This window comes from Theropithecus gelada, chromosome 1 (genome assembly GCF_003255815.1).
Source record: "Theropithecus gelada isolate Dixy chromosome 1, Tgel_1.0, whole genome shotgun sequence".
Taxonomy (NCBI): domain Eukaryota; kingdom Metazoa; phylum Chordata; class Mammalia; order Primates; family Cercopithecidae; genus Theropithecus; species Theropithecus gelada.
Window position 1 is genome coordinate 154964027 of NC_037668.1, and position 24675 is coordinate 154988701.

A 24675-nucleotide genomic window follows, 5' to 3' on the forward strand; every position below is an offset into this window, starting at 1 on the left:
ACAAAAGCATTATAAAAATAATTTAAGGGTGATATATTTAAAATCCCAAATTATTGATGTTTGTTTCAAAAGTATCACTAATAAGGTATTAAAGCATTCTTTATTATTTATTTATTTATTTTTGAGACAGGGTCTCACTCTGTTGCCCAGGCTGGTCTCAAACTCCTGACCTCAAGTGATCCACCTGCCTCAGCCTCCCAAAAGTGCTGGGATTACAGGTGTGAGCCACCACGCCCAGCCTAAAGCATTCTATTTAGATCTCTTCAATGTTGCAAAACATCTCTGTGAATATGATTTTTGTAATTAGTCAAAAGGACCAGTAACATAGAGCTAAGTAATGAATGCCATGTTTTGGGTGCCAGATGGAGTTCAATGATTTCAAAAAGAGGGTTTTTTGTTTTAAAATGAAATAATTTCCCTGAGAAAGGCCTCAGAGAGGCTTTCTCAAAAGGCACTGAGGCCAGTAGTATCACGATAATTTGGCTTCTCATGTTGTCCACACTGAAGGGAACACTATTGTATGGATATATTCTGATATACCTGCTAAAAACCAAACTCATTATATTATGGTTAATTTACTATTTTCTTTGTCAATGGTTGTATTATTTTAAATAAGCAAGTGAGCAGTCTCAATTTCTGTAAGGGGAAGCCTCCCCCTCCCCCACCAAAATTGCTATTCTCCCAATATATAGATTATTATACAATTATTTGTGTCATTGATTTATTTTTTCTTGAGGCCTGCTATCTTTAACGGAACAAAATGTTTTCTCCTGACACTTCAAACAAATTAATTTGAAAAAATAACCTTTCAGTCTTCTTGTGTGGTCCCAAGAATTAGAATGACTAAGGTTTGGGTGTCCTTCAGGTATCTTGCTTCCCTCCTTGGGTAGCATCTTGGCGATTGTGCTTGGAGCTCTTGGTCTTGCCCGCAGAGTGAGGCTGGTATCAGAGGATCCAGGGTCTGGAGCTGACCTTGGGACCTTGTCTAGTCTTTTCCCAACACTGTGCCTGAAGTTGCCCAGGGCTGATGACATGTCCAGTGTCCCTGACTGAACTCCTCTGTGTGCCCAGGCACCACTATTCAGAGTAACTACAAGATTTTAGTTAATATGCATGAGGAAAGAAGCATTATCATTTTCATATTACAGCTGGGGAGTAGGAAGAGGTTAAGCAAAACAATGGTCCTGGATAATCCACATATTAATTAATCAGCCTCAAATACAGAGCTAAACACAGTAATCATTTATTAATTCCTGAGAACCACTATGAATCATATAATAGTTTAAAAGAAATTCAGGATTGCCACTTTCAAATATATCCACTGACTCTTCCAAAATAGTTTAATGAATGAATAAGCCTATTTGTTTTTCTATAAATGGTATACTTGGAAGAGCTCAAAACTTTTGTATTACTTACATGTACACATACATTAGACACTTCCATATCATCATTTTTATACTTCTTTTTTTCTTAGCAAGCCCTTTCTTTCCGAGTAAACTTCAGCCGAACTCCCTCTGGCTGGCCAGAAATCCTGAATGAGTGTTAGTCCATGAAGGTTTACTGCATTCATGTAGGTGCCCACTCCTCCCTGAGGCTCATTCCCTCCTAAAACTTCTGAGCACCCTGGAATCACCGGCCCCATGTCTGTCTCTCTCCTTTACCAAGACAGCTGCTGAGGCTGCTGCTATGCAGGTTTACCTGCCCCTCTCTGGCCTCTCTCTTTTGCTTTAGTTAACACATAATGTGCCCACCCAGGGTAGTCAGTATCTGGCTCCCCTCCCATCTCTTTGCCAAGCAGAGAAGCTATGAAGAAAGACAGTCAACAAAATGGTCCTGTACTCTAGGAGTTTAAGCCTCGTTGAGTTGATAACCTCAACTCAAGACATAAGGGCCATGCTATGTAACAAACAGGAGGCAGCACTAGGTCCAAGTGAGCCTTTCACTCAATGACAACTTAATTCACCTACTTGAGGTGTTGTAAATTCTCCTGTAATTAGATATATTATGGATTCAAATTTTAAGGCTCCTTTACCCCTCCCCACTCCAAAAAAAAAAATTCCAAATTCACACAGAAGTATTCTGAATTATCTACCACTTGGGACCTTTGGTAGCCTATCCAGCATCTTTTTAGAGGAGTGAATAATCAAGTTATGTGAATATATTTAGATTTTAAACATTTTCCTCAAACATATTAAAAATAATTCTACAAACATGTAGATTATCTACATGACAAAAAAGGCTCCATTTGAATCAAACCATAACAATATAAACCACTAAACGTGAATCACTGAGTAGGAGGATGACTTTTGAGACATGTGGAGAGGGTGGACAAGACTCCAGGACACCATCCTCATGACTAGCCTGATAGCACCCATCTGTGGATACACTATCCTGTGGTTTCTAAATGCTGATTCTGTATTAAGAAACTATTAACTGTAAGGTAGAGGAACTACCATGTTATACTTCTCTGCAAATCTCAGAAACAAGCACCCAAATGTAGATCACCCTGCTGAAGCTCCAATCACAGGACTCCTTGGGTATGGATGCCTTAGAATGCTACAGGGCTGCTACTGTCTTCTTGGACTAGGTAATTCAAAAGACAGCTGTGGCTTGCTCTCTTTCCTACAGAGAGGCTGAAGTGTGAAGCTCAAACCCTAGTGCTGCTTCTAGAGACACTGTGGGATGTGATGAAGGAGGTCACTTAAACATCAACATCACTCAAATATTTTAGAAATACTGCCCAGAAGACAGGCCTATCACTAATCAGGATTTCTGTGTCTCAATAAATGTACACTACATTCTATTCTTGCTTAAGGGGAAAGAATGCAAAGGGCTCATGAGAGTAGGTTCTAGACCAAAATGTCACCTTGTATAGTTGGGCAAGACACAAAACTGCCCTGGACCCCAGCTTCCTCAATAGGAAAATGATGGGTTGGGGTAGAAGATTTCAAAGACTCCAGGTTACAAGATTGTCTGGCTGTGAATTTTCTGTGAGATCCAGCATCCAGTCTTGGAGTGAGAACATTCAACCGAAGATGAACAGATCAAATCCCTTAGAGGCTGTCCTGGAGTGAGAGGTCAGGGTGAGGCACTGTTTGCCTTGGAGGCCAGCAGCAAGGACTGGCCTGGACCCAACAGCATTAGTCCATGGCGTAGGTCTGGGCCCAGGCAATGCCCACGTGGGAGTAGCAGTACAGGAATCCCAGGACAGAGAGGGTCACCCATGGCCAGCCTGCAGAGGGAGGACAGAGATGGAAGAGCAGTTAGAAATGCTTGGGGCAGGATGTCCCATATGGGCAAACTGTCCCCTTTTGGAGAAGGCAACCTGAGAAACAACACAGGCCTCCTGGAAAGTCTGCTGTAACGACAACTTCAGCAATTGAGTCCTACATTAGCATCAGAGTCAGCATAAAATGAGGAGTGCACTATTGCAAACACAAACCATGTTTAGAAATAGGGCAAGCTTTTAAAGAAAAGCTTGTTTTTCTTTAAAACAATCCATGTTTAGGGCCAGGCACTTGTAATCCTGGCACTTAGAGAGACTGAGGTGAGAGGATCACTTGAGTCCAAGAGTTGGAGACCAGGCTGGGAAACATAGTGAAACCTCATCTCTACAATCCATCAATCAGCCAGGCCTGGTGGCGTGTTTCTGTAGTCCTAGCTACTTGAGAGGCCAAGGAGGAAGGATCACTTGAGATCAGGAGTTAGAGGTTACAGTGAGCTATGAATGCACCACTGCAATCTAGCTTGGGCCACAGAGTTAGACCCAGTATTGGTTTAAAAAAAAAAAGAAGAAGAAGAAGTATCCATGTTTAGAGGACTAAAGCAGTTAGTAATTGAAAAAGGAAAAAAGTCCATGAGTCTGAGAAAAAGTAGTCTCACGTGCCACTGTAAACATGTAGGTCATGTTCCAAAACCCGTACTTGTAGATGAGTTGTTTGAAACCAAGGTACGTTTCCCCTAGAATAATACTATGTGATTCATGGACAAGACACAAAAATCACCATCATCATCCTCACCGTTGTTGGTTTTCTTTTTTTAAACTTGTAGTAAGTGTGAAATAGCACTAATAGGAGCTCTGAGCCCTGGGGCATTTAGGATCCTGAAGCCCAAATATAGGATCCTCTGTCCTTGGTCAGCCTCCCGAGAGCTTTCAAGAGTTCTAAGTGGGGGGGGTGGGATAGAGACTTGCAGATGTGGCCTATCCTTGGCAATGAGACAGGAAGGTGCCAGCAGCCGAGAGGAAAAGGGTGCCAGGCAAGATCAGGAGGGTCATTTGATTGGGAGCATCACAACATTTCACAGAGAGCTTTATAAATTTAAATTTTTGACATTTCTTTTGAATATGGCTAGCTAGGAAGTCATTACCTTTGTCACTCCAATTGTGTTAAAAGAAAAGAATGACTGTGAAATGTAGGCATTTACAATGAACTACATTTTTTTCTTAAAGTCCATGAGTCCCATAGTAAATCTCAAAATGTAGATTGAGCATTATACTGAATTTAGTGCCATTTGTAAGCACACAGAAGGGGGAGCCTAAATTAAATATTTGCTTTCAAAACTGAAAGCTTTTAGTGATTCCCTCTACAAATACTTGTCTTAGAATATCTGATGTTCTTTTCTTTTTCTTCTTCTTTTTTTAAAATTAACAGCCCTTTCTGCTGAGTATTTGTTGCTTAACAATCTTCATGTCTTCTGCATGTTTCACTTAAACATTGATTGGGGGTTCTGGAGAGCCAGAGATGCTGGGGAAGATACAAGATGGCAAAATGGAAAGACCCAGTCCCGTGTCAAAAGCACTCCCACTCCAACTTGGGAAAGACACACACACACACACACACACACACACACACACCCCCAGTGGGACTTATGATCCATGTGGTAAGCGCTGGATGATGGACTGCACAGAGCACATTTAAACTGGGCCACATGGGCTGAGCAAGAGTTTGTCAGATGGCAAGGGACAGGGACCAGCTACCAGAGGAAGACCACCTGATGTGTAACCTTACAGGCCATCCAAGGAACGGGGATCATGTGACGTGGCTGCTGCATAGGGAAGAGGCAGGCAGACAGTGGTAGGAATAGGAAGGAGGCTGCAGGAAGCCCCTGGGGATGGTTACAGGCTGTCTTCTTGCTATGTCAACCATTAGCTACCATAATTATTAATATGGCATGGGGAAGTCACTGTAGCATAGTGATACATGTGCAGGCTCTTAAGTGGGATGAGTTCAAATTCTGGCTCTGCCACTTGCCAGCTGTGGAACCTTGAGCAAGTTAATGAACCTCAAATGAAAAACTAGGGATAGAGCAACTTACTGAACAGTGTCCTTACAAGGAGGGAGTGAAATGATGTAAAGACTTGCACGGTGCCTAGCATAGCACAGAAACTAAAAAAAGGTAGTAATAATAATGGTGAGAGGGCACGGAAGTCTTTCTCCACCAAGATTAGAGTGACAACAGGGAAGTCAAGCCCTGGCCTTCCTTGCGCCTTAGCCTAGCTTTCCACAGTGTTCTCCCAGGCCCCGCAGGCAAGAGAGGTGAGGGCAGCAGAGGACCCCTGGCAGCCTGGCTCCAGGACCAGCCCCACAGCTCCACTTCCTGCTAGGCAGCCAGTATGTGTCCTGTGGCTGCCATAACAACTTACCAAACTTAGTGGATTAAAACAATAGACATGTATTCTTAGTTCTGGAGGCCAGAAGTCTGAAATCAAGGTGTTGGCAGGAACCCTTCCTTACCTCTTCCAGCTTCTGGTGGCTCCTAGGATCCCTTGGCTTATGGCAGCATCCATTTTCACAGAGCCTTCTTCCCTCTGTCCTCTCCTCTTCTTCTAAGGGCACCAGTCATCGGATTTAAAGGCTATCCCAAATCCAGGATTTCCTCTCAAGATACCTGACAAGTTACATCTGTAAATAACCTATTCCCAAATGAAGTCACATTCTGAGGTGCCAGGTATACATGAATTTGTGGGGGAACACTATTTAGCTCAATACAGCCAGGTACTTTCCCAGAACTTCCAGATGGACCCATCCTGCTGGAAGCCCTCAGAACTCTCATTACTGCGGCTCAGGCACAGATGCCAGGGGACTGGCCAACACCTGCTCCTCAGTGGGTTCAGGGAGCAGGATGAGGGGAGTGGGCTTTGGACACAGAAAGCACTCCTGGACTTCAGCTGTGTTTGGAGTGAGGCATCAGCAGTGTTTGGTAAACATGGAGCCCAGTGGCCAGCTGTGGAGATGGGCCAATGGGGATGCTTCATTTACACAATGCTAGGCCTGGGGCATTGCACAGCTCTGCTTGGCACCTGTGGCTATCAAGTGACACCCTGTGAAAGCTTCCGCCTAACACACAGGACTATAAGGAAGACTGTCCCCAAGATTGCCCAGAGGTGAGGCATAGACATGTTTAGCACAGGCCATAGCTAGGTTCTGAAAATTCTCCCCATTCTTACTGTATATGCCATCCAGAGAGGTGGCTAGATAGCACTTAGGAGGACTTCTTATAATCCTGACTGTATTATGAGATCCTATTAGGGCCTCAGTTTCCCCATCTACACAATGAGAGCTCAGAATAATTTTTTTAAAAGCATACATGCAAATAAAATAAGATCACAGATTTGGTAGTGCTTTTAAAAGTGTTTTAGAAATACAAAAGATTAATATAGGGCCACTTGATAATTCTGTTACATACCCACAGCTCACTGGACTTTTTAATGCACACATGTTCCTACAGACAGTAGACCTGGCATGTACCAGACGGCTGTCAAGGGTTCCTTATCCTTTCCTGACCTCAGGAGTAAGATTTATGATGACAGAATCATCATGAATGGTGATTCCAAATGAAGTAACATGCTGAGGTACCAGGTCCACATGAATTCCAGGAGGAATACCATTTATCCCAATGCAGTCAGGCACTATTTAGAGATGGAGTTTCGCTCTTGTTGCCCAGACTGGAGTGCAATGGCATGATCTTGGCTCACCTCAACCTCTGCCTCCCAGGTTCAAGTGATTCTCCTGCCTCAGCCTCCCAAGTAGCTGCAATTACAGGCATGCGCCACTACTCCCAGCTAATTTTGTATTTTTAGTAGAGACAGAGTTTCTCCTTGTTGCTCAGGCTGGTCTCCAACTCCTGACCCCAGATGATCTGCCTGCCTCGGCCTCCCAAAGTGCTGGGATTACAGGCGTGAGTCACCGGGCCCGGCCCAAAATTCATTTTCAAAATGATGGTAGGCCAGGCACGGTGGCTCATGCCCATAGTCCCAGCACTTTGGGAGCCCGAGGCGCTCAAGTCACCTGAGGCCAGGAGTTCAAGAACAGTTTGGCCAACATGGCAAAACTTTGTATCTACTAAAAATACAAAAATTAGCAGGGTATGGTGGTGTGCACCTGTGATCACAGCTACTCGGGAGGCTGAGGCACAAGAATCACTTGAACCTGGGAGGCAGAGATTGCAGTGAGCCAAAATTGTGCCACTGCACCTCTAGCCTGGGCAACAGAGTGAGCCTCTATCTAATGAATATATACATATATATATATATAAAATAATGATGGACCTTCAGTCCTTCATCTTCCTAGGGGGAGAGGGACTTGTTGTGTGTAGGACTGAACACTGGTCTCCCCTAATCATGCCTTCTTCCCCCTGAGGCCTCTGGGGAGCAGGAGCACTGGAAAAGCTTTCTTAACCACGCAGATGCATTCAGCAGTGGGAAGGCTGCTGTTGCTGAATCAGCACAAATTCCTATCCCAAGGAATAAATCAATCCATCCTAATGGGACATGAGTTAATTGAGTTGCTGAATTGTGTCTGAGCTATCAATTACCGCATCACAGGCTCACTTGGCTGTCAGGCTGGGCAGCACTCCTGAGCCTGTGACTGCCATCTTGTCTCTAACAGGGCTTTTTCAAAGACCACATCCTACTGGTACCCATTTTTAGAAGAAAATGGCTGATGGCCAGCACGTGAACAAACTTCAGGGAAGCTTTCTTCCTAGCCACCCAGCACCATAGTCTGTCTACATGTAAATGCTCTACAAAGAATATGCAATCTACTACACCATTCACAAAGAATACACAATCTTAGTTAATTCTTACAACACTCTGAGGTAGAAATTACTATTCTCATTTTAAGAGGGAGAAACTGGGGCTCAGAAAGGTAAATAACTTGTCATAGAGCACCCAGCTAGCGGATTCTCAAACTTTGGTTTTGATTTCAATCCGATAGTGATAATCTTACTTGAAGTCACATCGCCTCACAAAGGCCCAGAGTCCATATCCCAAGCCTGGGGTTTCAGGTTGAGTCCTATGTGGAAAATAGTCTGAATGATGTCTGTCCCTTAGTTTTTAAAATCTACCATTACCCACTATTTATCTAGCATTAATACTGCCTTAACTTCCTCCTTCCACCAAGGCTAGAGACTCCAGCACCCCACTGCCTGCTGTCCCTCTGGCTCGTCCACTGTGCAGTCATCACCTTGCTGGCTCCCAGTTCTGAGGGTTGAACAGCGCTATGACCTTCCCAGCTTGGCCTTTGGGTCCTTACAGCTAAAATGATAGATTCTTACTTTCTGGTCCCATAGAGCAATGTCCCCCAGTGACTCAAAACCAGTCTAAGAAAGGAAAGAGAGGAGATTCCCATTACTCCTAAGAACTACCAGGTGGTAAAGAAAACAAGATTCACCTCCTAAGACAAACTCTTCTTGGTCAAAGCCTAAGTCTGCAAATGTGAAGGATATATTAGGTTGGAGCAAAAGTAATTGTGGTTTTTGTCATTACTTTCAACGGCAAAACCGCAATTACTTTTGCAGCAACCTAATACGATTCTTAAATGTCACCAACATATCCATCCATGTCCGTAGGGTGCACTGTGCACATGAAACAGCCCACACAGCCATCCTGGTTAACACCAATGTGCGGCTGATGAATTTCAACCTCCAGAGGGTTTGCTAATGGGCTGGCTCAGAGAAGGAGATATCCAATGGGGAAGTAGAGTGAAGGGAAAGAGGCAACTCCAGGAGATGCTGCCACAGAGGGATTTATAAGACTTGGTGACTGATGAATTTGGGGGCCTCTGTCACTGACTCTGAGCCTATCCTCAGCATGTGCCCTCAAGGCTGACACTCAGTTGGTGTGCATCAGAGAGACTATACCTGACATTAAAAGAATGATATGCTACCCTAGAGTGAGTAAAAGCCATGGTCCTGGCCTCTCCCTCATGACTTGTCTTCTACAAAAAGAGGGGTCACATGTGGTTCTGCAGGGGCCCCAAGGGCCTGCTCTTGCACTTGGCCACCATCTCTTTGGATCTACAGGTCCATGCCTGTGCCCTGACGTTTGTTAGATATCCCGAATGTCACATATCTCTGCTTTGGTGGCATTTTCTATTTTGAGGCCACTGGAGAATGAGTGCTTCTTTCCTTAAAGAACTGCTTCATGCACCAGATCCTAGTCCTAGGGTGCTGACACCGGATCTGCAAACACACTGGCCCTGCCCTAGCACTCTCTGCACCATCCCACCAGCTTCACAACCATTATTTCATTAATTATTCAGAATGACTTTATGCACTGCTGCCTTCATTCAATGAGCTGGCTCTGACAGCACTTAGTTTAACCGTGTTCAGATCTGATAGGGGGGAATGATAAGGTGGCTTGGCAGCTGTATTTAAATCTTATTTACTCCAGCAGTTGCAGTCTGCAGATATCGTGGAGTCATTCATCAAATGGCCTTGAGCCTGCAGACCTTCCTCCAGAGCTAAATTTAGAGTTTTAATCTTAATAAGCCTACGAGGCAGGAGCCTTCTTCCGTCAGAGGGCTGGTTTCCTTATCAAAAGATACACAGCAAGAGCAAAGCTGCCCCAGGCTTCTGAGCCTATAAACCACTGGATCTAACTCCATACACAGGCGGAGCTGGACAGAAGCTTTGAAGAACAGGCTTTTGCTACCTCAAGGTTCTAATAATAATTCCTTACCCTCACAGAGTGTACGCACCTGGAACTCAAACCCCAGTGTTCAGGCCTCACAGTTTTTTTCAAAAAATGGTCAGCTGTCACTTTCACATCCTCTCAGGAGAAAGGACTAGATGGTTGTCATCTGTTCAAAATTGAAGCAGAAAATCCCAGGTCAGAACCACCTGGAGGTGAAATGCAGACTGCAGGGCCCCACCCCACAGTTTCTGATCCAGTAGGTCTGGGGTAGGCCTGAGAATCTGCATTTCTAGTGCGTTCCCAGGTGATGTGGATGCTGCTGGTCTGAGAACCACACTTTGGGAACTACTGTTGTAGGGGAATCTGCAGGGGGAAGGGCTTCCTACTAAACTGGGTGCTCACGCATGGAGCAGAGGAGACAGACATTTACTGAGCATTACATGTGGCTTGGCTGGGTACATCCCACATTCTCACAACCACCTTATCAGACAGGTGTCACCAGCCCCATTTAGTAGATACGGAAACTAAGGCCCAGAGAAGTAGTTTTCCCAAGGTCTAAATGCTCACTGGACATTAGAACTCAGGGCTGTGTGACTCCACAGTGCACTTGGCCACTGAAGCTCAGAAAGCAGCAGCTTGCTTCAGGCCACACGGTGAACCCTCCTGGCCAGGATTCTTTTCCTTCAAATCCTTGGCCTCCAAATCTCATTTCATCCCCCTACTCCAGGTGCTCAAGGTGACAGGGAGGAAGGAGCTTCAGGATGGTGTTTTTAGACCTCAGCTATCACTCACTCACTCCGTCCCCCCATCTCCTGGGGCCGCCCTTTCTTGTCTTCGTAGTGGGGGACAGAGAAAGCATGGATGAGCATGCTTATATCCTTTGTCTTGGTTAGTGCCTAATTTAGACTGTGAGCATTGAAGAGAATGTTCCCAGTGCCTGCATGATCCTTTATTAAAACCCTTAAAGCCACAATTACATGGCCCCTGCTAAGGGCTGAGCCTGCAAGGGAATTTGGCAAGGAGAGACAGAGGAAGGGGCAGCTGGGACCACCCTCAGGGAGCTTTCGCCATTCTGAGCAAGAGATCCTTGCTAGGAGCTGAGTGCACATTTTAACCAGCACAAACAGTGGTCTTTAATAAATCACATTGTTCACAGTCAATTTCACATCCTGATGAGGCCAACTTCTACCACATTTTTCATCCTTCCCTGACTCCCGATGCAAGCCCCGCAGGCAAGCACTTACTAAAGCACTCACTTCCATGAAGTAAAATCATTCCACCTGAAATGCAGGGAGTGGGGACAACCAGCCAGAGCCACTTTTTCTTATTCTGACAGCACAAGCAGAAGGGGTGCTGGAAAAAACAAACATTTTCTCTCTCCGGGGACAACTGGGTAGGGGACCTGCTTTCCAGAAAACTGTCCACTGCAGTGGTTGCTACACCTCCAAATCAAGCCCCCGGAGCCAGAGGCTGCACAGTCAGAACACACTTCCCCAGCTGTTTCTCTTCTTTAACCTGTGTTTTTATTCCAGCCTAATTAGGAGTGTTGTTCATTATTAATTCATGACCACACTATAAAACACAGTGGATGCTGCCTAGCAAATGAGCTCATGGAAGCCACTTTCCTGAAACGGGGATGGCACACCACGAATCAGGCTTCTTGTCAGACGTGCCTGACAACCGCTCACTCACATCCGTATTTATGAAGCACCTACTGTGTGCTTAGCATTCAGACAAGCAGCCTGGATTCTTGCCATAGGCACAGTCTGCGTCTTTGTTTGAGGCCTTATGCAAAGGTGCCACCGAAGGCTGAGGGCATACTCTGGGGCCACCACGCTCCTCCCCTACACCTCATGTTCAGCTCCACAGCTCTGGGATCCAATTGTGCAGATGACAAAAGACTCAGTGATGACACAGATAACAGAGATAGGAGTTCCAAAAACTAGGTAGGATAGGAGGATGAGCTGACACTAATGAGTTAAAATTGAGTAAGATGAAAACAGCTAAACTTAGCAGATTTTTGTACTTTATTTAATTTTTTTTTTTTTTTTGTATTTTTTAGTAGAGACGGGGTTTCACCGTGTTAGCCAGGATGGTCTTGATCTCCTGACCTCGTGATCCGCCCGTCTCGGCCTCCCAAAGTGCTGGGATTACAGGCTTGAGCCACCGTGCCCGGCCTCTTTATTTAATTTTTTAACTTCTTTTTTTATTATACTTTAAGTTCTATGGTACATGTGCACAACGTGCAGGTTTGTTACATATGTATACATGTGCCATGTTGGTGTGCTGCACCCATTAACTCGTCATTTACATTCGGTATTTCTCCTAATGCTATCCCTCCCCCTGCCACCCACCCCCCGACAGGTCCCTGTGTGTGATGTTCCTTGCCCTGTATCCAAGTGTTCTCATTGTTCAATTCTCACCTATGAGTGAGAACATGCAGTGTTTGGTTTTCTGTCCTTGAGATAGTTTGCCGAGAATGATGGTTTCCAGTTTCATCCATGTACCTGCAAAGGACAAGAACTCATCCTTTTTTATGGCTGCATAGTATTCCATGGTGTATATGTGCCACATTTTCTTAATCCAGTCTATCATTGATGGACATTTGGGTTGGTTCCTAGTCTTTGCTATTGTGAATAGTGCTGCAATAAACATATGTGTGCATGTATCTTTATAGTAGCATGATTTATAATCCTTTGGGTATGTACCCAGTAATGGGATGGCTGGGTCAAATGGTATTTCTAGTTCTAGATCCTTGACGAATTGCCACACTGTCTTCCACAATGGTTGAACTAGTTTACACTCCCACCAACAGTGTACAAGCATTCCTGTTTCTCCAAATCCTTTCCAGCATCTGTTGTTTCCTGACTTTTTAGTGATCACCATTCTAACTGGTGTGAGATGGTATCTCATTGTGGTTTTGATTTGCATTTCTCTGATGGCCAGTGATGATGAGCATTTTTTCATGCGTCTGTTGGCTGCATAAATGTCTTCTTTTGAGAAGTGTCTGTTCATATCCTTTGCCCATTTTTTGATGGGGTTGCTTTTTTTTTTTTTGTAAATTTGTTTAAGTTCTTTGTAGGTTCTGGATATGAGCCCTTTGTCAGCTGGGTAGATTGCAAAAATTTTCTCACATTCTGTAGGTTGCCTGTTCACTCTGATGGTAGTTTCTTTTGCTGTGCAGAAGCTCTTTAATTAGATCCCATTTGTCTATTTTGGCTTTTGGTGCCATTGCTTTTGGTGTTTTAGTCGTAAAGTCCTTGCCCATGCCTATATCCTGAATGGTATTGCTTAGGTTTCCTTCTAGGGTTTTTACAGTTTTAGTTCTAACATTTAAGTCTTTAATCCATCTTGAATTAATGTTTGTATAAGGTGTAAGGAAGGGATCCAGTTTCAGCTTTCTACTTATGGCTAGCCAGTTTTCCAAGCACCATGTATTAAATAGGGAATCCTTTTCCCATTGCTTGTTTTTGTCAGGTTTGTCAAAGATCAGATGTTTGTAGATGTGTGGTGTTATTTCTAAGGTATCTGTTCTGTTCCATTGGTCTATCTCTCTGTTTTGGTACCAGTACCATGCTGTTTTGGCTACTGTAGCCTTGTCTTATAGTTTGAAGTCAGGTAGCCTGATGCCTCCAGCTTTGTTCTTTTTGCTTAGGATTGTCTTGGCAATGCAGGCTGTTTTTTGGTTCCATATGAACTTTAAAGTAGTTTTTTTCCAATTCTGTAAAGAAAGTCATTGGTAGCTTGATGGGGATGGCATTGAATCTATAAATTACTTTGGGCAGTATGGCCATTTTCATGATATTGATTCTTCCTATCCATGAGCATGGAATGGTCTTCCATTTGCTTGTGTCCTCTTTTATTTCATTGAGCAGTGGTTTGTAGTTTTCCTTGAAGGGGTCCTTCACACCCCTTGTAAGTTGGATTCCTAGGTATTTTATTCTCTTCGTAGCAATTGTGAATGGGAGTTCACTCATGATTTGTCTGTTTGTCTGTTATTGGTATATAGAAATGCTTGTGATTTTTGCACATTGATTTTGTATCCTGAGACTTTGCTGAAGTTGCTTATCAGCTTAAGGAGATTTTGGGCTGAGACAATGGGGATTTCTAAATATACAATCATGTCATCTGCAAACAGGGAAAATTTGACTTTCTCTCTTCCTATTTGAATACTCTTTATTTCTTCCTCTTGCCTAGTTGCCCTGGCCAGAACTTCCAACACTATGTTGAATAGGAATAGTGAGAGAGGGCATCTCTGTCTTATGCCAGTTTTCAAAGGGAATGCTTCCAGTTTTTGCCCATTCAGTATGATATTGGCTGTTTGTCATAAATAGCTCTTATTATTTTGACATACATCCCATTGATACCTAGTTTATTGAGAGTTTTTAGCATGAAGGCTGTTGAATTTTGTTGAAGGCCTTTTCTGCATCTATTGAGATAATCACGTGGTTTTTGTCTTTGGTTCTGTTTATATGATGGATGACGTTTATTGACTTGTGTATGTTGAACCAGCCTTGCATCCCAGGGATGAAGCCAACTTGATTGTGGTGGATAAGTTTTTTGATGTGCTGCTGGATTCAGTTTCCCAGTATTTTATTGAGGATTTTTGCATTGATGTTTATCAGGGATATTGGTCTATAATTGTCTTTTTTTGTTGTGTCTCTGCCAGGCTTTGGCATCAGGATGATGCTGGCCTCATAAAATGAGTTAGGGAGGATTCCCTCTTTTTCTATTGATTGGAATAGTTTCAGAAGGAATGGTACCAGCTCCTCTTTGTACCTCTGGTGGAATTCGACTGTGAATCCATCTGGTCCTGGACTTTTTTTGGTTGGGAGGCTATTAATTATTGCCTCAATTTCAGAGCCTGTTATTGGTCTATTCAGAGATTGAACTTCTTCTTGGTTTAGTCTTGGGAGGGTGTATGTGTCTAGGAATTTATCTATTTCTTTTAGATTTTCTAGTTTATCTGCATAGAGGTGTTTATAGTATTCTCTGATGGTAGTTTGTATTTCTTTGGGGTCGGTGGTTATATACTCGTTATCATTTTTTATTGCATCTATTTGATTCTTCTCTGTTTTCTTCTTTATTAGTCTTGCTAGCGGTCTATGAATTTTGTTGATCTTTTCACAAAACCAGCTCCTAGATTCATTGATTTTTTTGAAGGGTTTTTTTGTGTCTCTATATCCTTCAGCTCTGCTCTGATCTTAGTTATTTCTTGCCTTCTGCTAGCTTTTGAATGTGTTTGCTCTTGCTTCTCTAGTTCTTTTAATTGTGAAGTTAGGGTGCCGATTTTAGATCTTTCCTGCTTTCTCCTGTGGGCATTTAGTGCTATAAATTTCCCTGTAAACACTGCTTTAGCTGTGTCTCAGAGATTCTGGTACGTCGTCTCTTTGTTCTCACTGTTTTCAAAGAACTTATTATTTCTGCCTTCATTTCATTATTTACCCAGTAGTGATTCAGGAGCAGGTTGTTCAGTTTCCATGTATTTGTGTGGTTTTGAGTGAGTTTCTTAATCCTGAGTTCTAATTTGATTGCACTGTGGTCTGAGATACAGTTTGTTGTGATTTCTGTTCTTTTACATTTGCTGAGGAGTGCTTTACTTCCAACTGTGTGGTCAGTTTTGGAATAATTGTGGTGTGGTGCTGAGAAGAATGTATATTCTGTTGATTTGGGATGGAGAGTTCTGTAGATGTCTATTAGGTCCACTTGGTGCAGAACACCCCACTGTCAGTATTAGACAGATCAATGAGACAGAAGGTTAACAAGGATATCCAGGACTTGAACTCAGATTTTGTTTTTTAATCCAACTATACAAATATGGAGCGGCAGAAGTGTGGGAACATGGTATGAAAGGAGCGTTTGATGGATTAAGTGATATCTACCTGGTAATGGTAAGACCCTGCAGAAGAGAAGACAGTTGCTGCAAATATATAAAAGTCTACTTTAGAAGAGTGATGCCAAGAGGTCTGAGCACCCTTAGGGGCAGGGCTGGGAGGAAAGAGGAGACGCCAGGAGGAAAAGGGACACTTGGGCCCTTGGACACCAAAACAAGCTCAAGAGACTGAGCTTCCTTGGGCTGGAGCAAGACAGCGTGTGGGCCAGAACATAAGGGAGGAGATTCCTTCTTTGATGGGAGGTAGAACCTGGTCTGCGAGCCTGTGTACTTGCCTTCTTTCTTCCTATGTCCCTGGAACCAGTGCATGCATGGTAAAATGGTCAATGAATAAACAAAGACGAGACTGAAGAAACAAAGTGTTGTTGACTTTGGAGTACCCATTCACAAGACTGCCTGCTTCAGGCCATTAAAAATAATAGTTGTGGCAAAACCTCTGATCAAGACCACACCCTCTATGTACATTTGGTCCTCATTTTCCAAGCCTGTGCAACACAAAGTTAATTGACGAAAGTGCCCACCGTCTAGGCATCCTCTACACTTGTGGAAGTGCCTGGGAGAAGAGGCACCTGGCGCGCTCTGGTCCTGAACACCTGGACTTACCAAGGGAGGGAAGGGCAGGAACGCACTCCACACACCCACTCTCCTACCACCACCAAATGAAAATGCCAGAAAGAGTTGTAAGGGAAAGGAAAGACAGAGATGCCTAAACTACGTGAACATCTCAAAGGTGATGTCAGCAAATGCTTCTGATATGTTCTTTTCCTAAAGCAGTTGTTGGATAAAGAATTCTAAATTACTTGACTTGAATTTCTGAGCAAAGAACAGAATGATAAAGCCAAGTTCCCAGGGGCAGCAGCCATGGCTGCAGCAACTCTTCCCAGAGCTCTCAGAAGCGATGATGAGCTAGGATTGCAGGCCACTGCTCTGGAAAGGGAAGGAAATGTTCCTGCCTGTCAAAGATGCCTTTGTTCTCACCTCCATGCTCCCACTGTGTCTGCAAAAGTCTATTTTGCTCATCAACACACTGAAGATTGGGACTAGTTGAAAGCTGGAGGTATGTGGAGCAAGAGCTTTTCTGTGCATCATCTTCCAGCAGCTGCTGCTCTTCATCCAGCAGTGGGGCTAGGCTGTCCAGAGGCATCCCCACTGTCTCCCCTGCTCCTCCTGCCTAAAAGTAGGATGGGCTGTGCCTGTGACGCAGTAGGTGGCTGTGGAGCCATTTCTCGTGAAGGATCCTGAGGCCATAGGTTTGGTCCCACTAGTGCTCATTTTAACCACCTGAACTGCCTTCTTCAAAAGCAACTTGACAGGAGCGCAGAACAGTTCTGAGATTAGTTCGGAAAAAAACATGGCTCCAACATTTACAAATGGTATTTGGAAAAGGCATCTCATCTCCCAGATCCTGTACAAGGAGGGGTGTGGGGAACACAGGTAAAGGCATCCAAGCTCAAGGATGCTACCGTGGTGGCGCTGTCCACATTGCCCCCTGCAGCCAGCCCCTGGAGGTGAAGCAGCTTGCCATGCCTTGGGAGCACAGGGCGTTTAGGTGGTCCTGGGCACCAGGAGGAGGCAGCACAGGGAGAGGCCCACTGGGAAGTCAGGGAGTCTGGGGGCCCTCACTGCTAAAGAAGCATGAGAGCTGCCTGAGGATGGGGCAAGGGCTCTTATATCACTGTTCAGGGGAGAGAAAAGGAATATAGAAGACCCCACATCTCTACCCTTCCTCCATCAAACCCACATGGAAACCCTGGTGACCAAGGGTTCTTTGCTGAGGGTAAGAGGAGAGGCACTGGGCTGTCTCACGCTATAGCTGCTCCTCCTGGTGTGACCCACTTCCCCTGCAGGAGCATAAGGTTATGGAGCCATTGGGGAGCAGGGGATGAGCACGGCTGCCTGGCCCTGGAGAGGAGCCATGGTCACTGCTGCTGTCATCTCAGGCCACATGGGAAACAAGGGGCTCAAAGGGCGTGGGCTCGGGAGTATGTGTGCTCAGCCTGAGAGTAAGAGAAAGTACATGCGTGACTGTGGACTCCAGCGAGGCTGACCGGCTCCAGGTGCCATGCTGTAGAAGTGACACTGTCACACAGAAGCCACTTCCTCTGTGTAGGTCTAGAAGGGCTCCTCTACGGGAGGTCTAGAAGGACTCCACATGGGGACAAGAAGATAAATAAAAGTGTAGCCTAGAAAAACTACATGAGGTCACCTGGAAAGGGAAATGGACTTAGTCTATGTTACTCCAGAAGACAGAACCAGGACCCATGGATGGAAGTGACAGGAGATGGATTTTGGCTACTGTCAAAAGGAGCATATAACATTTAGAGCCTTTGAACAGAAAGTGGGCATCGTTCTTGGAATCACGCAGCATGTGAGCGTTTGGGAAGCTGTTAGGAAGGCATCCATTGCAGTTATCTGCCTCTGAGAGAAGGTGGGACCAGATGATCCCTACAAAGGTCCCTTCTAATTCTAAGAGGTTACAGTCCTATAAAATACAGGTCTTCAAATCATCCTTCCCTCCCCGCAGAAAGTCAGTCCAAGGAATAAGCTAAAAGACCAATGCAGAAGCAGGGAATGGAGGGTCATTTGCCTATAACTAGAGCAGAAGGCAGTGTTCTAGCAAGCTGTGGAAACGTCAGGGGAAATGGCAAATTTTTAATGACGTGCTCATGAGGATATTTACCTGATGTATAAAGTGACTCAGATACTTTTTTCCACTTCGGTTACAGGGAAAGACGTTTCTGTGCCTTACAGACCCTGCTCTGAAGGAACACTATGTTCCCACAGTCAATGGCAGGTCTGCCTGGGACAACAAGCAAGTCCTGGTGGGTGCTCCGAGCCCAGGCTGGGATGGGTGTCCCCTGCACCCCCACCAAGAGTCCCTCTCGCAGCAGCCCTGCTCACTGGGTTGCCTACATTTCCTACACTTTGCAGGAGCTCACAAGGAAGCATTTCCTCTTCACTGGCTGATCTGCTCAGAATCAAACACCAGTAACCAATTGTCTACAGGGTCAGAGGAGACAGGACAGGGCGCCATTGATGTGGATCAGAGGAGAAGCCAGTCAAGACAGCCAGGATCTCAGTGATTGCAACAGTCACTAATGAGGCATTAGCACCTTCCCTGCCTCCTCCATGCTTTCTATTCAGGCAACGGGAGTGGCAGGGAGGCTGGGATCCTTTGGGAAACTTTTCCCAGCTATTTATTCTCTTCCTGGTAATCTTTACATGGGGTTAATTTTTGGCCTCCAGGGAAGGGGCCTCAGCTGCTGCAGCTTCTGGCTGGTTATGTTTGTGACCTCAGAGCACAATATTTACATGATGGAGTCCTTGTAGAGTTTCCAGATGCTTCTTTGGTTTTGGGTCAGTTCGGGACGTGCAAGCAGCCTCCCTCAATGGGCTTTCTCTGATTCCTCTAAAGTGATGGGGTAGTGTCTACAAGGGTCAGCCCTATGGCTGGGATCTGGACTTCTCCCCATCTGTGTCCCAAAAACTGGAGCTTGAGGTGATGTCCAAAGAAGGAACTGTGACAGTCCCCTCCCTGTGCCTCTGGTACATCTCTGACGTCACCCTTGGGAGGAGTACTGACCTAGGCTGTTGGAACCCTTCCCATTGCAGAGCCTCCCACCTCCTTCCTAGAGGCTGCTGTGTACTCATTCCACAGGGAAGATATGGCTCTGTTCTTGCCGTTTGGCTGGAAACAATCTGATCTGAAGATAAACTAGCCATCATGCGACTCGCATCATTCAACACTTATTGAGCTCCTACTATATATAGAGCAATAGGCTAAGTGCTGGGATACCAGCGATTAAAAGGCTGCCTTTCAGTTAGGGTAGGGAGACAAGAATCTCACGTGAAACAGTAAATCAGAACCCCACGGTGTTTCCTGATGTTAATGAATGATTCACTCAACATTTATTATGCCTTTTCTGTGTGCTGGGCACTATGCCAAGAGCCAAGGCATGTGGGATGGAATAACTGGCCTCTGCCCTTGGAGAGTTACAGTTTAGCGGAGGGAGGGACCCAGGCATTCATGGTGTGGGTTTCAGGACACTGAGAGCCGGTGGAGAGGACACAGGTATAGACAGGGCTAAGCACATGTGGAAATGGGGACTGCCTTGATTCTATTAGTCGCCAGTGCGTGAACGGGAAAGGCCAACCATGGCTCACTATTCCACTGTCACGCTATTCTGCTGTCACACTATTCTTGTCACACTATTCCCCTGTCACACTATTCCCCTGTCACACTATTCCCATCACACTATTCCGCTGTCATATTATTCCCATCACACTATTCTGCTGTCACACTATTCCTGTCACACTTTCCATCACACTATTCCCGTCACACTATTCCCCGTCACACTACTCCCGTTACACTATTCTGCTGTCACACTATTCCCCTGTCACACTATTCCACTGTCACACTATTCCCATCACACTATTGCCCTGTCACACTATTCCACTGTCACACTGTTCCCATCACCCTATTCTGCTGTCACACTATTCCCATCACATTATTCCACTGTCACACTATTCCCATCACACTATTCCGTTGTCACACTATTCCCATCACATTATTCCACTGTCACATTATTCCCGTCACACTATTCCGCTGTCAAACTATTCCAGTCACATTATTCCCGTCACACTATTTCCATCACACAATTCTGCTGTCACACTATTCTGCCATCACACTATTCCCCCGTCACACTATTCCACTGTCACAGTACTCCTGTCACACTATTCCACTGTCACACTATTCCAGTCACACTATTCCGCCGTCACACTATTCCACCGTCACACTATTCCTGTCACACTATTCCGCTGTCACACTATTCCCATCACTATTCTGCTGTCACACTATTCCATCACACTATTCCGCTGTCACACTATTCCCGTCACACTATTCCACTGTCACACTATTCCCGTCACACTATTCCGCTGTCACACTATTCCCGTCACACTATTCCGAGTGCAGTGGTGCAATCTCAGCTCACTACAGCCTTAACTTCTTGGGCTCAAGCAATTCTCCCACCTCAGCACCACCCTCCCCCAAGTAGCTGGGACCACAGGGATGCACTGTCACACCGAGATAATTTTTGTATATATTTTAGAGAAAGAGTTTCATCATGTTGCCAAGACTGGTCTCAAACTCCTGGGCTCAAGCTATCTGCCGGCCTCAGCCTCCCAAAGTGCTGGGATTACGGGCGTGAGCCACTGCACCTAGCTGGTAGTTGACTTTTCATTCTAAAATATGTATTGTTTTTGAACCTAACTACTACACACACTGTTCCTATTTTTTAAGGTTCTATATCTTGGAAATTGTCCCATGTACATATATATAAGGCTGTTTTGATCTAACAGCTTGGAAGAATTCTGAAGAATGGATGTGCCATAATTGATTCACCTGGTGGCCTCCAGTGGACATTTATGTCCATTCCAATATTTTGCTATTACAATGGATATCTTTGTATATTTCATTTCACATGTGTGAAATTACGTCTGGATGTCAAAGTCCTAGAAGTGGAACTGCCGGGTCACTTTTGAGAGATACTGCCAAACTGCTCTCTCTAGAGGAGCTGGCACTTTATACTTCTACAGGAATCTATGAGGTGAAACTTTTTGATCTATGCCAACCTGGTATAGTACCCCTTGTCCTACTTTCAAGGTGCATTTCTCTTTTGCAGAGTGAGGTTGAGTGTCTTCTCATTTGCTTCAGAGACATTTGCATTTCCTTTTTCTGAGAACTCTCTGCACCCTTTCCCCATTTCTTCTAACAGGCTGGTGCCTTTTTCTTACAGATCTACCGGAGCGAGGCTGTTATTACTGCACCAGCCTGAAGGGTGTTCTGCAGCCCCCTTGGAGGGCACGGGCAAGGGCACTGAGTTGCAGGGGAGCCTCCATAGGCAGGGCCAGGCCTGCGACTGCCTGCTTGGCTGGGAGCAGTTTACAATGGCTGGGCACCTTGATATCTCCAGGTGCTCACACACTGGGCTCTGTGCTCAAAGAACACAGTGGGCCCTGGGTTCTGCCCTCTGTAGCAGCTCAGATTTCACTGTTTCTGAATCTTTATTAAGTGAGGAAATCAAAACCAATTTCCTTACTACTGGCATCATAATCTCTGCAAGGGGTTCATAGTGAACCACCATCTACAGGAAAGGCTGGACGCTACTTCTATTTTCACTCTTATGACCCTTCAGCTGCAGAGCTAGAGATAAGAATTTGTTTTGATTCCTCCATTCTTTCTTTCTTTCCTTCCTTTATTCCTGTCTCCACTCCCTGCTCGCTCTCTTCCAATCCCCTCTATTCCATCTATCCATCCCATCCACCCACCCATTTAATACTACTTAGGGTGGGCAAGGCTTTTCTCATTAAGACTTCTCTCTTGGAAATGTCATGATTGAGTGGCTGATGTGTATCCAGCATTTATTCCAATTACTTCCTCCAGCTCTTGAAAGCTAGGCTTTCCTTCAGTTGAGTCAGTCAGGATGGATGATGTATTAGCCTCAGTCATGCCATTTCTGGGCCTCTTAGGGTCAGGGTTCAGGGTTCCTGTGGGCCCCCCACCTCCAGCTCCATTAGTTCCTTTCCTGGCTTGCCCTTACTGACAACCAAGCCCTGGCCTAGAGGCCACCAAGGCAAGGTCAGGTGCCTGCTTTACTTACTGGGATGCCCAGGTTTTCCATGATCCTGTCTGGGATGGTCTAGGCCCTATGACTATGCTTGTTGTGCACCTCAATTCTGAGCAATTCCTATTGCAAGATAGTGGGAGAAGAGGACAACTGAACTTCCTTCCTGTTTCCAGTTCTTGTCAACGTCCTTCCAGCCCGAGAAGGCAGCAGTGGGTCCAGCCTCCGGCTTCTAACAACACTCTCAACTTCAGCAGCACTCACCTACCTTGGGGTCTCAGAGCTGGCTGCGCAGCCACCTGGTCTGAGGTTCAATCATAAGCCACAGGGTACCCTTCAGCATGGCTGCTAGGGGCCTCTTCTCTGAAACCCTTGATTCTAGCAATTCACTTCTTCCCTTGTGTTTCCCAATCCTAGAGACAGTAACTGCTTTCTACAGTTACATATATCTGGGATGCCTCAGTGTCCCTTTTTGTTCTTTCAGCTTTCTAATACTTGTGTAATTCCCTATATTAAATCCCTGCTGCTTAAATACCTAGTATAGTCTCTGTTTTCCAGACTGGATCTTGACAGATACATCATCTAACTCCCAATTATACACCAGACACTGATCAGTGCCCCTGTAGGATCGAGAACACCAGGAAAGGAGGGGCAATAATTCTGCTGAGTCTGGAGAGATGAGTGGGGGCATTTGCCATGCACAGAAGACAGACCCAGAACTTTGAGGGTTTCAGCCTTTATGGAGAATCAACTAGAGGAGCTCTCACCAAGTGTTCTCTTTCTCCTGTGATCAGAGTCACAATTACTCCAGGCTCCATTCTGAGCTGGTTCCTCTCTCCCCCTAGGGATGAGATTGTATGGCTCCTGGCAATTATCTACAGCTTTCCAGTATATTTAATCAGTGAAATTTCATATAGCTAATGAGTCTTCTCTTTCCCTTTCTAAATTTATAATATGAGAATACGTTAAAAAGATTATATTTGCCCCTCATGGACAAACTAAGGAAGGAGTGTGCCATGAAGCAAATAAATTCATAAATTATAGGCCTGCCTCAGGCCCATGCGCCTCTAGCTCATTCCCACCTCACCCCCCGCCTCCCACCAACACATTATAAGCAAAGAAGGGCTCCAAGGCTTATCTTGTCTGAACTAATAGCTATGCAGGGATATCCAGCTGACCTAGAAAGAGATTAAATATACCTTCTATCCAAGAGCTTCCAAATGCTCTGATTAAGAGCTTGAGTTGGATCTGAATCCCCTTAAATGTATTTATAATTGGCTAAATTCCAAAACTGCAAACAAAAGGCCCTTGCATTATGTTTGCTCTTTTAATGAAAAGAAAAAATAACCAGACCATGCTCCCAAGAATGCACCTATAGTTCAACCCTTTTTATGGGTGACCTTTAAAAAAAAAATTTTTGAAAACTCTATTTCAGCATACTCTCTAGGATGCAGAAACACAAAGAAGAAAGGAATAAGATGTCCTACCCTCCATGGTTGGGGCCAGTTTCAGGAGCCAGAACTCCCAGCCACAGAAAAGAGCCCTGCTCTTGGACTGAGGGGTCCTGAGCTCCATCATTTGTTAGCTCTGTACACCAACTTCTCTGAGCCTCTTGTTTTCTCATCTTTAAAACCAGAATATTCAATCCCTACTCACAAAACCATTATGAGAATAGGAGCCATCTGATTCTCCATTTATTCAACAGGATTGAAGAATGGGAAATCATAAAAAATCCAAATCTCAAGCAGCAAACTTGAGCTGTTTCAGAGTCGTATTCAATATCCCAGTCCTCAGCATCATGCCATATAGGCAAGATGAACAGGTTTCTTCCCCTTTCTACTGGGGAGGCAGGGGAAAAACTCTGACAAGAACATTCTTTGACATCTCACAACTATAAATCCAAAAAGCTTTCCTGAAGCCTAACACTTGTCACTGAACAAGCACATTTCTGATGCTAAATGATATGAGTAGCCTATGCAGGTATAGAGACACAAACCCTGAAGATACTCTCCTCGCATAAACACCTTGCTGTTTTATTGTTTTTAACTTCCAAATAAGCTGCTGCCATATAAACCTATGACCGCTTCAGCATTGTTGGCTCTGTCGGTAGCATGATTTCTGTTATGCTGACCTGGATCCCCAAACCCAACACTGCAACATTCTGCTTTCCCATTACCCATAAGTGGGACACGATAGTTGACAACACATAGGACAGGTCAAGGTCATTCTTCACTCTGATCTCC

The 24675-nt window shown here is 44.9% G+C and overlaps 1 protein-coding gene across 8 annotated transcripts in view; it reads right to left on the reverse strand.

Annotated features, from left to right (window-relative positions):
• Positions 1–1221: 1221 nt before the first annotated feature.
• The window catches only part of HHAT (hedgehog acyltransferase), a 345552-nt gene continuing 322098 nt past the window's right edge, over positions 1222–24675 (reverse strand). For 4 of the 8 annotated variants that reach the window (XM_025389801.1, XM_025389791.1, XM_025389780.1 and 1 more), the window contains one exon: positions 1222–3232. In XM_025389801.1, the coding sequence (XP_025245586.1) occupies positions 3141–3232 (92 nt within the window). In that variant the 3' untranslated portion in view covers positions 1222–3140. The remainder of the gene's footprint in view (positions 3233–24675) is intronic. The other 4 variants (XM_025389761.1, XM_025389752.1, XM_025389741.1 and 1 more) reach the window with 2 other exon arrangements.